At 39.4% G+C, this 16,192-nt stretch overlaps 1 protein-coding gene across 6 annotated transcripts in view; it reads right to left on the bottom strand.

Annotated features, from left to right (window-relative positions):
- The window catches only part of dysf (dysferlin, limb girdle muscular dystrophy 2B (autosomal recessive)), a 147,164-nt gene extending 131,182 nt beyond the window's left edge, over window positions 1–15,982 (bottom strand). For 2 of the 6 annotated variants that reach the window (XM_049569374.1, XM_049569377.1), the window contains exon 1: window positions 15,673–15,981. In XM_049569374.1, coding sequence (XP_049425331.1) covers window positions 15,673–15,760 — 88 coding nt within the window. In that variant the 5' untranslated portion in view covers window positions 15,761–15,981. Of the gene's footprint in view, window positions 1–6,302; window positions 6,842–15,672 lie in introns of those variants that run through there. The other 4 variants (XM_049569375.1, XM_049569379.1, XM_049569378.1 and 1 more) reach the window with 3 other exon arrangements.
- Between the last annotated feature and the right edge of the window lie 210 nt (window positions 15,983–16,192).

Raw genomic sequence — 16,192 nt, 5'->3', positions numbered from 1 at the left:
GACAGGAAATCCAAAGTGTGGGATCATTTTGAGAAGGTGAAGGACGAACCCAAGGTGATATGTAAACTCATCTTCATTGGTTGACTACAAGCATGACGTATCATCTGAAACATGGAAGTAGCTACATGCCCATTAGCCCACAGCGTCATTAACAGGCGGCTCGCTCAGTGTGTGACGTGCACTTGTAGATAAAATATAGGCCTGTATTAATGAAGGTTCATTAGTACGGTTTTGTATTTCTCTGTAATGTAGCACAGTGTTAACAATGTTACTGACACTATTCTTTCTCACACCTTCAACTCAAACCACCAAAATATATCCTTTAATAATTACATTAATATCGTAAACATGCAGGCGACTTGTCGATTGATGGACCTAAATGACAACTATTGGGCGACTAGGAAAACTCTCAGTCAGGGGCAGCCCTACTTGAGAGTCCCATTAGACTATGGACTATAAGTTCATTTGCTCAAGTATTGTACCTAATTAAAATTTGGAGATAGTTGCACTAAAGTATTCACATTTAAGACTGTCCTCCTCCCAAAACATGACACCATAGGACATATATACAGCAGCTTATTACCATTCATATTCACAATTATTGTTAGGTGGTGAGAAATGAACAGGACCTCAAACACTGTATCCAGTTCTCTTTATCCATGGGACAATGGGTCAAACAAACACAGGTCTTTAACGCAGGAGACAGTAGCTATGTTTCCATCCAAAAGTGATTCGAGTCATTGAGAAATGTGCATTAAAAGAAATACGAATCCTGTGTGTTTCCATTAAATGTACAGAATTTGGTGAAAACTACGAACTCGCGCAAGTTTTCCACAGAATCGGAAACAAAAGAAGTCTTGCATTCTTCTTCTTCTACGTTTTCTGGCGGTTGGCAACCAGCTTTTAAATGCATTACCGCCTACCCGACCTGGAGTGTGGATATCACCATGGAGAGAGGTGCGCTACGTCAGACTTAATTCAAACGTAACTGTTTCTATCCCCCGTTTGGCTAATCAACATTTTTTCAAATCAACCAAAACCCGGCTAAAGCGAACGTATTTTAGTTTGTGCGAATCAGGGGATTTTAATTCGAATTTTGGCGTTTCCATCATAATTTTCCGATGCAATACTTTTAGATGCGCATCTAAACAGGCTGATGGAAACATGGCTTGTTTGTGTCACATGGGCAACCAAAAGTCAAGGCTGAGTTATTTTGACGTACTTTGACAAAAGCTACTTATGACGCAGCCTGCTTTTATTTAACACTTTACTTATAGAGATTCTTCTTTTTATCAGACAAGCCATTACCATGAAATATAATAATCTTGAAGTACAAATATGGCGGCTACAGAAATATGTTTTGTGAAAGTTAAAGGGGACCCCAGCCGCACTGCCTGCACTGTCTATATTTACGCCCCTGTTGCTTTGACTGATCCAGTCTGCGACATACACCGATCATTTCACTCTCTCTCACACACACACAACCGACAAAGTACCAAAAAGAATAAACACAACAGTCTCCTGACAAAAACGATGACTGAACTCGCATTGAAACGCACATATCCAGAGAACGAGAAGGAAGATAGCGAGCCAAATATTGGCTAAATGCGGTCATGGGCAAATGACAGCATGATGAACAGTTAGCCCGCAATTAGCTAGTCAGCTAACAGCTAACGAATTAAAACAGACAATTTTATTCTACCTGCTCCCCTGAAGATAAAATCCACTCTGACAACCTCATCATAATCCAATAAATGTTTGTCCTGTTCCAGCTGTGGTGGAAAAGCTAGCTAACCTGAGTTAGCTGCTACAACTGCCACTGCTACTGCTGCTCTGCTAACAGCAGGGTTGCCAAGTTTTACCAACTGAAAAATAATTTCTTAATTATTATTCTTATAATTTCTTTAACGGGCCCCTGGTCTCCTGTCATTTTGCATCAGTGGCCCCAAACCAAGTTCAGTATCAAAGTATGTAAATATATAAAAATATGTGCATTATACGGCAGTGTTTAAGATGGGTATGTCAAATATTTAAAAATATCTTTAAAAATAAATTTCTGTATTATGCTAGGTATGTTGAGTATGTAAAGATATATAAATATGTGCATTATACAATGATGTTTAAGGCTGGTACATAAAATATTTAAAATGTTTAAAAAAAATACATTGTGCTGAGTATGTAAAGTGTAAAAATATAAAAAACATGTACATTACATTACATTGTTTAACACTGGTATGTAGAATATTTTATAATGTTAAAAAAAAATCTGCATTACGTTGAGTATGTAAAGTGTGTAAAAATATAAAAATATGTGCATTATACCACAGTGTCTAAGACTGGTATGTAAAATATTTAAGAATATCTTAAAAAAAAACACTGCAATATGCTAAGTATGTAAAGTATGTAAAAATATATGCATATGTGCATTATATTACAATGTTTAAGACTGGTACATAAAATATTTAAAAACAAAAAAAACTGCATTATGCTAAATATATTATTTTTAAAAAATATGCGTATTATGCTACAGTGTACAGCACAATATATACATAAAAAGAAATGAGATATATGTACATTTAATACATGAATTTATTACAACTAATCTACCTCCAACGTATTTGGCTGGACAGCCTATAAACTTAATAGGACATATCCCAGTTTTATTGTTTGTGCCGTTTCTGCACTTTGCCTTTGAATTTAGGACTTGTAATAAAGTATTTTTAGATCATGTTATTTCTACTTTTACTTAAGTTCAGGACCTGAGTACATCTTGCTCCGCTGCATGTGTGTGTGATGGCACCAGGAAACAGTGTCGGGACAAAGGCAGGAAGTTAGCGGCAGAGCTCACCTCATTGAGGAGGCAGACACTGACTCATGGAAAGTACAAACAACAAACTGATGGAAAAACAGTCCAGGTAGCCAAGTCACCTTTACCCTGTGTCATTTGGCATCCCCAGCCGCATTAAACCAGATTCTTCTATTTCTGCAATGACATTCCTGTTAAACTGCTCAAGCCTTTTTAAGGAGGCTAACTAGCTGGTAAGCATAGCTTGGGTTTTTCTAAGTGAAACACAAATGTAACAACATAATGGGCCTTCTCAAATGCTGAATATTATAAAGGACAGATGTATCTTAAAACTATAGAGTCGTGGCTATAGACACATATATGTAGACGCTGCATTGACTGTGTTGCAGTGATACGTCAACGTAGCTGCCATATTGGGGAGAGAAGCCTGTAAACATATCTGGGGAGCTGCGTTTTTTATGGATAAAAAGCACTATAATGTTCAAGGGTTTGTGTAAAAAAAAAAAAAGAAAAAAGAAAAAAAAGGGGGTGTCTCTAGTTAATTATAATGTCAATATTTATGCTAATCACTGCTGGGCGCTAAATGAAGGAGTGTTTTATGCTGGGTTCACACAACACGACATTTCTGTCTGTTCCCACAGTCACTATGTCAGAATAAGCGGTTGTGGAGTCGGAAAAAAGTACAGTAGTGCCATTGCCAATAGTGGGATAGTTAGTGGGCTAAAACTGTACATTAGTGGTTGAGGTAGCACATTGAGAAGCAGATAGTTAAAGTCATTGCCTTATAGAAGCTCAGTTTGTTCAACTTTTGCCAAGAGGGAACTTTAGATATTGGTCCCTAGATTATGTTCACCAGGTTTCATGCAGATCGCTCAAACTTCCTAGGAAGAGATCGAGTTGATTTGCGGAAGTTATGTGTTCTTGAGGCAAATGTGTTCCTCATGAGGAGAGGCATCTCTGTGCAAAGTTTCATGTCTCTACGACATACGGGGCATGAGATATGCCCATTCAAAGTTTGCAATTTCAATCGGTTGCTATAGCGCCCCTCCTTTCGTCATTATATAGTAAGATGAGGAGCCTAGGCTAAATATTTTTCCATGCCGCAAGTCATTCAGTTCATGTAGACTTACAGTGTTTCCCAACTTGTGGGTCGCTGGTCCATTCCACCAGTATGTCCTCGGCATCATATGTCCCTGGAGGATTGCAATGTTGATTGACGATCACAGTGCGAACTGGTCATTGAAATTCAGCGTTTTTTAACTCATGCGAATTAGTGTATGGCACGAAATTGCACTTTTCGCTTCATTCGCACCACGTAATTCATGTCTTTTGCGTCGCAAAAGGCCACTTGATCGAGAAAGCAAACTGGCTCAATGACGCGGCCAGTATGAATATCAATTATTACTATTTTTTATACTGTACGTAGATCATAAACCCATAAATATAAAAATGACTAATTGAAAATGGTTCAGAAATATAAACGTTATATTCTTTTATATATAGCTACCCTGTTTATTTGCATTCATTTACAAGCAAGTCTTGCGCTCTCCAATATGGCAGCAATGTTGACGCATGATCCAGCAGTCAATGAGGTATTTCTGTTTCTGTATCATGGTTGTGGTGTGCTTCAGTCAGAAGTTTACAGCTTGTCTCCGAGAAGTGCCAGCCCTCATATATTCAGTCAACTGTTGCCATGGGAAACTGCCACCTAGATGCCTCAAAACTTGGATACTGTTTTCGCAAATCTGTCTAAAAATAATTTTATACGATACTGAGAATTAGAAAAATGTGCAGTACATAAGGGCACTGCATTGATACTTTACATTTCTTCAGACAATGAATTTTTATTTTAGTGTCATGCCTTTTCTTGTCCGTCCCACATGGGATTACAAGACACTGTAATACCACAGCCAACATCCGGTCTTGTATGTACAACTAAACAAAACATGGGGAAAAGGAAATGAAATGAAACAAAAGAAACACAAATTTATAAACAAAACAAAAAGACAACGTACCAAATGAACTGCTCACATGAGAAACTACCAATATATTTACAGATTATCTCGATAAAGAGCCGTCTTTCTTTCCTCCCAGGCTTTCTAATTGGGTAGATCCAATCTTCTATAGTCACACCATCAAAATCCATTTTTATCTTACCAAACAAAACATTGCACAGTTTGTAATAAAAAGGACAGCAGAAAGTGGAACTTATTTCCTATATCTTTCGGACGGCACATCAGAGAGATCTTTTCTTCTTCTAGATTAACATACTATCCAGTTTCAACAGTCGAAGGTAAAACTTTTCTTTTCAGACACAATATATACAACGTAATCCTCTGTACCACACAAGTTTTTATATACATCACAGAAATGCACCACCATGTTTCTACGGTAGCCCAGAACAAACAAACCAGACACTGGCTCTGGATAGGGCCATTTGCATTTTTGCGTCAGCCACCATACTCAGAAGCCACTCCATGATAAGCAGCAACACTGATTGTTTTTAAAGGTGGAACTGCTTAATTCAGTGTTTTTACTGGTTTAAATCACCTGGTCCATTTGTTTTGAAGACTAAGACACCTCTGTGGAAAATTCTGCTCTTGGTTTAAACCTCCTGAACATCTAGATCGTAACTTATCAGAGAAAAAAGTTGACTACAGATTAGCAGGTGCTAGGTTAGCGGCCCATGTCTGACATGCCAAACAGCATCAGAAAAACACAGATTTTTAATGTGAAATCGCTCAATTCAGTGTTTTTACTGGATTAAATGACCTGGTCCATTTGTTCTGGAGCTAAACAAACCCCTGCGGAAAATTCTGCTCTTGGTATAAACCTCCTGAACATCTAGACCTTGAGGTATCAGGGAAAAGTTGACTACAGATTGGCAGGGGCTAGGTTAGCGGCCCGTGTCTGACATGCCAAACAGCATCAGAAAAACACAGATTTTTAACATGAAACTGCTTAATTCAGTGTGTTTACTGGTTTGAATCAACTTGTCTGTTTGTTCTGGAGACAAAGAGATGTCTGCGGAAAATTCAGCTCCTGGTTTAAACCTCCTGAACATCTAGATCTTAACTTAGAGAAAAAAGTTGACAACAGATAAGCAGGTGCTACGTTAGTGGCCCATGTCTGACATGCCGAACAGCATCAGAAAAACACAGATTTTAATGTGGAACTGCGTTATTCAGCATTTTTAGTGGCTTAAATCACCTGGTGTGTTTATTTTGGAGAGGAAGAGGTAAAAACCTGAACAGTGAACACTAAAGGAATTCTAACAGCGGGTTGCAATCTGCGGTCCTCATCGCCAGGTTCCACTAAATCCCCCTAAATCTTACACACTGTTCCTTTAAGAACCTTGAAATACTTGATTTGCCCCTGAAGACATTCTCAAGCAGCTGTAGTGAGTCCTACATTTAATTTCTTTCTGCAACAATGCGTTGACTGCGCAGGCTATCAATTCGTTACCGATCCCCTGAATCTCTAATGATCTTCTTACCTCTGAACGTGACACTAGCCAGAGGGTCAGAGTGTCTCAGGTTGTTGGCTCGCTGAAGAACGCACCGTAACATGGCTGAAACCTGTGCGGCTTAACGAAGGGATTTGCTTCGGCTTGTCGACAGGTGATGAGAGGGATCCAGGGCCGGAGGAACGGCTCCTTACATGACCCTGGGAGCTGTGATGATGATAATAACCAACAAAACTAACAAACCAAAGACCAACTGGTGGCAAATGGAGGAAAAAAAAGGAAAAGGTGTGAAAAAAGAAAATGATTGCACTCCTAAAAAATATCCACTGCTTGAGATGAACAAAGTTAAATCAAATCCCAAAGATTGTCAGTAACTTAAGTCCTTGTTTTTTGGAAGATGAAAGTCCCAGCATCACAAAAACAACGTGAAAAACGGATTATCCAAAGATTGTTTTCATGTTTTGCCGCACAGCATCTGTCAAACTACTAAATAAAAAAGTTTTCCTGAAGTATTGAGGCGTTTTCACAAAGCCGGCTCCTTTCTCATTCTGACTCTGTCTAACACACTCGTAGGGAGAAGAGGGCAACAAGCGAGCACACACACCTCACATCCAGAGGAAATCTCAACATTTCCTGTTCTCTTTTCCTCTCTTGTCTCCTGGTTTGTTTCCTTATCTTGCCCACATCTTTGCCAGTACATTCCCTGCCGCCCTCCGCCTCTTTCTGTCCTCTAATCCTCGTCATCTCTGTTTGGACGTTTACTGGATTTACTCTAATCCGGTGTTGTCAGTAAACTGTCAAACCCAGTCCTGTCAAAAAGAAAAACCCCATTCTTGTGGAAAAATGAATATGGTGGTTTTTAAAATGTTGTTACAACTGGCTTCAAAATTTAAAGGGTGAACTGATTTGTTGGCTCAGGGATGCAACATCACACACTAGACTTGGACATCAAATTAAAAGGACTTTTCAAGGAATCTCAGGGTTTTCTGTGGGGGAAATTAGGGGCTTGAAAAGGCCTTAAGTTGTTGTAAGACTTGGCCGCAGTGAAAGGCCTGGTTGCCTAGTCATTCTAGAAGAAAATCCTAAAGTTTTCTTTAGTACAAGGAAACTGAAGTGTCTTCTTCTTCCTCTAAATTAAACCCTCAAGGCCAAGCATGTTCAAAAATTTTTGATCGTCTCTGGGGAACACACTCTAATTTTCATAGTATTAAAAATACAAAATAAAAAAAGTCAAAATGAGCAGACAATAGGGAGGACGCAAAGGTCAGAGTGTACACAGATGCTTAACTGACGTGCACAATGAGAGAGCGCCACCTGCAGACAAAAATCAGGGCACACACAACCACATTGTCCCTCTCAGTACAGTGACAGCATCAGCTTTACAAAAAGGGTTAATGAATTGTAACTAAGACATTAATGTAAACACATTTGGGGTTGCCAGATTTGAAAAATCCCCTGTGCCTGTATTTATCCTCTCTTTATGGTAATAAAGCAGTTATAAATGTTTATAATCTATTAATAAATGGTAACTACTGTAGCATGATGCACGTTCTATTTTTATTTCTATATTTCTATTCCATACTCTTATTCTTACATCTTATAATTCTCTATTCTTTGCATCATGTATTGTTATTAATGGTTTATGATGGATCAATGAAGCATTTTGATTATTAGTTACAACCTGTGATCCCTTTTTAAAGTGGTGCCTTTTTAGAAATTAACTAATTAACTATAGAGACCGAGTGCAACATGTCATAATCTGAAAGCCACGCCCCCAAAAGGGAAAAGAGGCCCACTTTCCCCTCGGCTTCTTCGCTCGTTCGCTGTCATTCTGCCTCCACCGCTGCGCCTCCAAGTCTCCACGACTGAATTGCTAGCTAGCTAGCTAAAATGATTAGCTATAGCTAGCTAATAATTAGCTAATAATAAGATGGCAAAGGATTATTTTAGCACACTATGCCTACCAGAGAGGCAACGGTATATTGATAAGCTCAATATTGCCGGTCTACCTCAGTGTCCCTCACCTTACCTTGCTCGTCTTGGAAAAAAACAAACAAAACACAAGCTAAGCTCTGGGTTTTTAAAAACGTGAGGCTTCAACAGGGAAGAAATTGTGGGATCCTGACACTCGGAGCATTGTGCTCTGTCTCTATAGGGCTAATTTGCTGATTTTACAATCTGACTGAGACATGGAAAGAAGGCAGTGAGCAACAAAATAAGAAATGATGCCCCCCTCCCAAAAAAATAGAAAGAAAAATAGAAAAAAATCAGTGAAAATAAAAAAACAAAACAAGAAAATTGTTAAAATTTGGCAGTTATAAATGTTTATAATCTATTAATAAATGGTAAATAAATGGATTTTGGTCGAGATCAAAACAAGAAAATTGGTTAAAAAAATAGGAAAAAAGAAATGATAAATGAAAATCATAATAATTATGTAACATAATTTTGAATATATAATAATGAGAATTATATTGTTTTTCCCATAGCCCCCCCAGCTTAAAAAATAAAAATCTAAATCATCTTTGCCCCATGTTTTTGAAAAAACAAAACAAGACAAAAAAAATGCTAAGCATTCAAAGGGTTGAAGGCGTCGGGTTAAGGGAAAGAAAAGGGTCAATTTAGCAAAATATAAGAAAATGTGAATGTCAAAAAATCTGTAATTTAACGTCAGCAAACTGCACACAGCATGCTCAGGTTTACCAAGACATCCAAAGGAAAACAAAAGGAAACTAAAGACAGACGGGAGGAAAAGATCTAATCTCAGTGAATCCAACCTCCAAACAATAAACATTATCTTTAGAAAATAAATCCTGCAGTTTTGGCTCTTCCTGATGTGCTTTAAGACAACCAGTGTGATTTGCATCTGCATCTTTTTCTCTTCTTCTATCATTTGAACCCTCATTTTCCACTTATCTCCCTTAAATTTCCCCTTAAATAGCTTAAAAGTTGTGTTTATTTTCAAGTCCCTTACATGTAACACTGTCTGTTTTGATGGTTGTACTTACATCAAATGGAAAGTTCAGGACGTCTCGCACATCGTATTATACACATTACACTGTGATAACACAGCCTGACATGTAAGGATCATATCTTTGGAAATCTTGGGATGGTGACTGGAGTTGAAATAAAAGTTCAGTAGGTCTGGACAGTGTGTGTTTGAAGATAATTGATTTATCCTCGGTCTCGTCTGAGCTTCAGGCGTTATAGCTGATATTATCAGGCATCCCTAATGTTTACTATTGTGAAAACTCTGAAGCTCAGTGTAAGTTCAATCAGGAAGTCGTTCTATATGTTATATCCATTCACAGTTCCCTCTCTATCCCACTCCCACCGCTTCCACCAATCAGCTGTCTCTCCCGGTTTGCACCTTTGCCACAATCTCCCTCAGCTATTCATGTCGCTGCTGCCAATTTTAAGTCTCCTGTCCGCTCCTGTCAGCTGTCATTTTAAGAAGAATCGTCGCGCCCTACTCTGCCCCATTCACCTCCAGTCACCTCATCCAGAGCCCAGGACCAGCTCACTCTTCTTCACATCCACATCCTCAGCTCCCTCTCCATCTCATCTCATCACCACCGTTTACAGCGTCTAGACGCCATAGGGGGAGTTCCCTTATCTACTATGACTTTACCGAGCCAAAGTTGTCGAAATCCGGTGCTTGGGCAGTGACTTGTGGCGTCAGAAATCAAAGAAAAAAAGGTGTCCATTAATGTCAGCATGACATGCGGCCAGTTGCAGTTGTAGTTTAGCAATGCCCCGTAAGATTCTAAAGCCAAACCCTGTTGTTTTTACCTAAACCTAACCAGGTATTTTTGTCAGTGAAGGAAAACAAACAAAATTTGCGGTGTTGTACTGATGTAGTGCTTTTATTTTAAAAGAGACTGTATATAAACTGTAAATTTCCGGTGAAAACAGAAGTGTATTTTGAAAGAAGATAACGCATGTAACGTGGTGTCAGAACGTCAACAACCAACGCACCCAGGGTACCTTGCATGTCGTATCTGGATGTGGAAAGTCCATGACTAAACGAATGTGTTGCTTCACCACCCTCCTGGAATTGATGACATCACAATGAGGTCTAATCACCAAAGACGTTTCACATTTCTCATACCTACAGTATGTGCACATGTAAATATTCTTTTCTCTCAGAATGAGCCTCTTTTGATTGAAATAAAATTGACTGCAACTAACATGCTGCAGCAATTTCAGGATCAGTATTTGGGTCAGAGCGAAGGCAGCAATCTGTTGTATGTTAAGAGACAAAAAATGAAGAAAGAGTTAACAGTTATACTGTCCTCCATATTTGCTCTTCTGATTTGAGAGATACAGATGTTTAATACTTCCAGATCCTCCGAGCATTTAAATGTTATAGACTCTGAGTGGAAGAAATGATGCAGCAGTTTTCAGGGCAGCAGAGGAAGCATTTGGCTTTCAGCTGCCAGGTTCAAACAGACTAAATATCAGATGTCAGCCTGAGAGGAGAAGCTGACCAACCCTGCAGATAATATACAGCTGCTCTGTGATGTGATGGATCACAGACAGATTTATGTCCCACTGATCAGCAGCAATGGAGGCTTTTCTCCTGGACCATTATTGCAATCAACCAATCACAGCCCTCTGACATCATCAGTGTGCTGCTCCCGTGCCTCTTTCAAAATTCCTTTGTGCTTCTTCAGAGCCAAAAAAAATTAACGTCAATATAATTAAAACAAACTCCTCAGTAACACTGAACAAAAACCTTGTGAGCTACTGCAGGGTTAGCGAGTTAGCTTGCTAACTGGCTTGGCTATGTTAATGAGTAAACCTGCCGATCGACAAGAATATTAGAAAGTTAGCTTTGATAACTAGGTAGAGTATGCTAACAAGGAAGCTTTCCAATAGGTTAAAGTATTGTTTACTAACAAAGTAAGAATAAATACATTTTTTTTAAAGTTGCAAATTCCTGCTATTAACACATTTTCCCTCCTTTTTTCCAAGCAGATTGTGGATAGATTTGGTTAGGTTTATCCATCATCATCATCACGCTAGTTATGGATAATTATGTCGACATCAACATAGCAGTGACGGTCCTGGATCAACATCAGCAACTCTATTCAGGATCACCATCAACATAAACATAAACAAATTATCCAGGCTCAACATGATGTTGATGGCCCTGGATCAAACTAATTATGCAGGATAAAGATGATGATGGTTCTGGAGCAACATGGAGCAACATGAGTGCTGCAACCTTGCAAAAAAATAGCTTTGAATAATTTATTAAAAAGGAGGGAAAATGTGTCCTTCATAGATCTCTGCAACTGCAAAATGACATTATCCTTTTCTCTTAATGCTAATAAAAAATATTGTAGCCTATGGCAAGCTTACTTGTTAGCATAGCCTACCTAGTTAGCATAGTCTCAGCAACTTTAGCAATATTCTAGTAACTTAGCAAGTTCATAACAAGTTCAAATACTATAGTCTATCAGCAAGTTTACTTGTTAGCAACTAACTTCTAGTCTATCAGCAAGTTCATTCGTTAGTATAGCCTACCTAGTTAGCAAGCTAACTCGCTACTATTGTAGTCTATCAGCAAGTTTACTCATTAACATAGCCAACCTTGTTAGCAAGCTAACTCACTAATATTCTAGTCTATCAGCAAGTTTACTATTCTAGTCTATCAGCAAGTTTATTCGTTAACATAGCCAACCTTGTTAGCAAGCTAACTCGCTACTATTCTAGTCTATCAGCAAGTTTACTCGTTAACATAGCCAACCTTGTTAGCAAGCTAACTCGCTACTATTCTAGTCTATCAGCAAGTTTATTCGTTAACATAGCCAGCAAGTTTACTCGTTAACATAGCCAACCTTGTTAGCAAGCTAACTCGCTACTATTCTAGTCTATCAGCAAGTTTATTCGTTAACATAGCCAACCTTGTTAGCAAGCTAACTCGCTACTATTCTAGTCTATCAGCAAGTTTACTCGTTAACATAGCCAACCTTGTTAGCACGCTAACTCACTAATATTCTAGTCTATCAGCAAGTTTACTCGTTTGTATAGCCTACCTAGTTAGCAAGCTAACTCGCTAATATTCTAGTCTATCAGCAAATTTAGTTGTCAGCATAGCCTTCCTAGTTAGCAAGCTAACTCGCTAATATTCTAGTCAATCAGCAAGTTTACATGTCAGCATAGCCTACCTAGTTAGCAAGTTAACTCGCTAATATTCTAGTCTATCAGCAAGTTTACTCGTTTGTATAGCCTACCTAGTTAGCAAGCTAACTCGCTAATATTCTAGTCTATCAGCAAGTTCACTCGTTAGTATAGCCTACCTAGTTAGCAAGCTAACTCGCTAATATTCTAGTCTATCAGCAAGTTTACTCGATAGCCTAACCTACCTTGTTAGCAAGTTAACTCACTAATATTCTAGTCTATCAGCAAGTTTACTCGTTAGCCTAACCTATCAGTTAGCAAGCTAACTTGCTAACCCTGCAGTAGCTAACAAGGTCTTTGTTCAGTGTTACTGAGGATTACTCATCAATTAAACTAGCTTAGCCCTGAAGAAGCACTAAGGAATTTAAAAAGAAGCACAGCAGCACACTGATGATGTCAGAGGGCTGTGATTGGTTGTGTTGGTCCAGGAACACGATATGGGATGTTGATCCAAGAGCATGTCCTACTTGGCAAAGGCACATCATGCCACAGTAGACCATGGCAACAGAAAGTACTGATTTCTGAGTGGAATTACTTATATGTCTATATTTGTGAGAATCAATCTGAGTTTTGAAAGTGAGGACATTTTGTTTTCAGCTTTGGGCAGACCCAGTGGCGTAAGAAAGCTACTACGGGCCTCAGTGCACACTATTATAATGGGCCCTAGTGTATGCTATCGTGCATGTATTGTCTCAACACAAATAGAGACTTGAAATTAGACATCAACATACATATTACCCAATCATCACTGCATATCTGACAAAAAATAAATAAAAAATCTAAGTTTTCGACCCCTGGGCGAGGAAATGCCTGGTGTTAATGTGGGTCCTAACACATAAAGAAGTGTGTGTGGAGACACACTGCAGGCGCTGCCCCACATTACACAGGGAAACGTTTGTGCAGCAAAACAGACAAAGTGTCATGAGTTCATGACACACTTTCTGTTGGTTAGAAAACTCAACTCTGTTTCGTCTACACACACACACACACACGCTGTACTCTACTGTTGTACTTTACTGTACTGTACTACTAACAGTCTGTTTTTGTAGTCTAAGTGAAAAACTACAAAAGAGAGTAAAACAAGAGAAAATGAGAAAGTTAAATACACTAATACATAATCTAATATAACAGCTGCGCCAGCTGCTAAAGTCCAGTCAGACCTGGACCAAAGCCACAACTGAACCAGTGAGGGCCCGACTGACACACCAGGAGTATGACAGAGAGGCCTCAGAGGATAAACCTGTGCTGAAAGAACAGCGGTAACTATAGTATAAACATATCCATGCTTTACTGGAGACACACACATCTCCCCATAACACTGACACAACAGCCCTCTCTGTCATGACATTGACACTGTTTTAGGCAGCGGTGGAGAAAGTACTCAGATCCTTCACTGAAGTGAAAGCACGAATACTACACTGTCAAGATACTCTGTTACAAGTAAAAGCTCTGCGTTGTAAATGGTATTACAGTAAAAGTATGTAAGTGTAAATCAGGAAACTATACTTCAAGTATTAAAAGTATAAAAGTGTCCCCTATGTACCATTATATGTAATATCATTAGAGCATTAGTGCTTATGCATTCATGTAAAAGCTGAAATTTATTAGGTCAGTTGCCAGAGGAAGATGTTGGCACTGTACGTTTCTACAAACCATGAATATGTTACATTTGTACTTTTTATATGATGGTCAAAGTTGTCACAGTGAAATTTAAGGTGTGCTGATGGATTCACGTCATCAACTCATGCATTGAGTAACATTACAAGTTAACGTTCCACCTTAAAAGTCTCCGGCAGTCGACCCAGTGAATGAAGTTATTTTTTCTCAGACTCCAGCTGCTGTGAGAGGCAGCAAAACATCCTTTCATTTTATAGTTACAGTTTACTAATAAAACTCTCCACAGTATGAACAGTGGTTACATGAGCCTCAAAACCAGACACAACTCAGCCCTGAGCAGAGTGACCGTCCTCTACTGACCAATCAACAGACTGCAGTGTTCACAGCTCCACCTTTTAGTAGCACATCTGTGTGCTAGCTACCCCAACAGAGGGGGGACCAAACATGGGGGCAATACAGAACAGTTCAGTTGGTACCATCCACAACTTTTCACAGTGGAAATGGAAAAAAAGCGTACCAAACTGAACCGAACCGTACTGCTCAGTGGAAACGGGGCTTTTGTGACTCATCGCTGTGTTTCCTGCCAGGATTGTGCCACAAAAAGTGATGGTTTTTTACAAACACATCTGTGCTTTCTGCCAGGATTATGCCATGAAAGTGGCTGTTTTCAACCAAGACATTGCTGCCTTTCTAGCGGGGATTGTGCTACCAAAACTGGGTATTTCAAGCCAAAACTTTATATTCTTTTCTAAACCATAATTAAGTGATTTTTGTGCCTAAAACTAACTACACGTTAACCACAGCACTGTTGAAACATTCATTAGTTTCAGCGCATTCATTACATAATAACATGCAACTGCACCATATCTGATGTTTGCCGAAACTGATAATGGATGGCTGGATTTTACTGCTCTAGTTGGTTGAGGTGGAGCTCATTTTGAGCTATCAGCCAATGATTATTTCCCTCAAAACGTCATCTCAAATTGAGAATGATTCTGTTGAGCGAACCTGAAGAAGACACGGGTGAAATGTGTGACACTTTTTACTGATACATTACAAGTATTAACATTATCAAAAGCAGCAAATATTTACATTGGAGAAGCTGGAAGCATGAAATATTTTATTGACATTGAAATAGTTGTTGGTTGACAGTGTACTAAGTGTTTGGTTTTAGATTGTTGTAGGTTTTGTGTGCAAAAAAAAACAACAACAGGAAAATACTCAAGTACCTCAAATTTGTACTTAAGAACAGTAATTGAGTAAATGTACTTCCACCACTGGTTTCCATCATCACATCTCTCCACCTCTCTTCCCTCTTCTTCTGTCCTTCTCTTTCTGTCTCTCCGCCCCACCCCAAAACAGACTGGAGGCCATGACAGACGGCCGGTGGAGACTTTCCAATAATAACCTCAGCTGTTACAGAGCGGAGGAGGTGGGGCTGAGGGTTTAGATCAATAATGTGCCATCCGAGTCTTTGAACATGGACTTTATCTCTTCTCCCCTCTGAAACAATCTCTGTCTATTCACACACACACACACACACAAACACACACACAAACACACAGACACACACACACACACACACTGTCCCTACCTTCATAGGTGACGGTGCAGTAGGCATCACTGATGTCGTCGTCCGGCGTTTGCAGACGCTCTGCACACAGAATGAACACACGCAGCATGGCTCACACACACTCACACACACACTCACACACACTGCAGAGCTCTGTCAAATCCCACCACCAGACACAGTGAGCTCCATATATGGGCGTCAGTATATCCGAAAAATATCCATAAAATGAGAAAGAGTGGACGAGAGACACAGAGGACGAATAGAGACGGAGAGCAGAGCTGCAGCACTCAGCTGTCCCCCCTGGTCTCTCTCTGTCTCTCTCTCTCTCTCTCTCTCTCACACACACACACACACACTCACAGAGCAAGCATGGTGCACCAGCTGACTCATGCACACACACACACACACACACACACACACACACACACACACACACTGTCCCTTCAATCACAACTGGTTTAAAGGGCCAGCACAACACACACACACACACACACACACACACACAGTTTTCACACAGTGGCCTTTATTTTTCGGGTCACAC

This window comes from Epinephelus fuscoguttatus, linkage group LG23 (assembly GCF_011397635.1).
Source record: "Epinephelus fuscoguttatus linkage group LG23, E.fuscoguttatus.final_Chr_v1".
NCBI classification, from domain to species: domain Eukaryota; kingdom Metazoa; phylum Chordata; class Actinopteri; order Perciformes; family Serranidae; genus Epinephelus; species Epinephelus fuscoguttatus.
The sequence above is the reverse complement of the archived record's forward strand: the minus strand, read 5'-3'. Positions and strand labels throughout refer to the sequence as shown.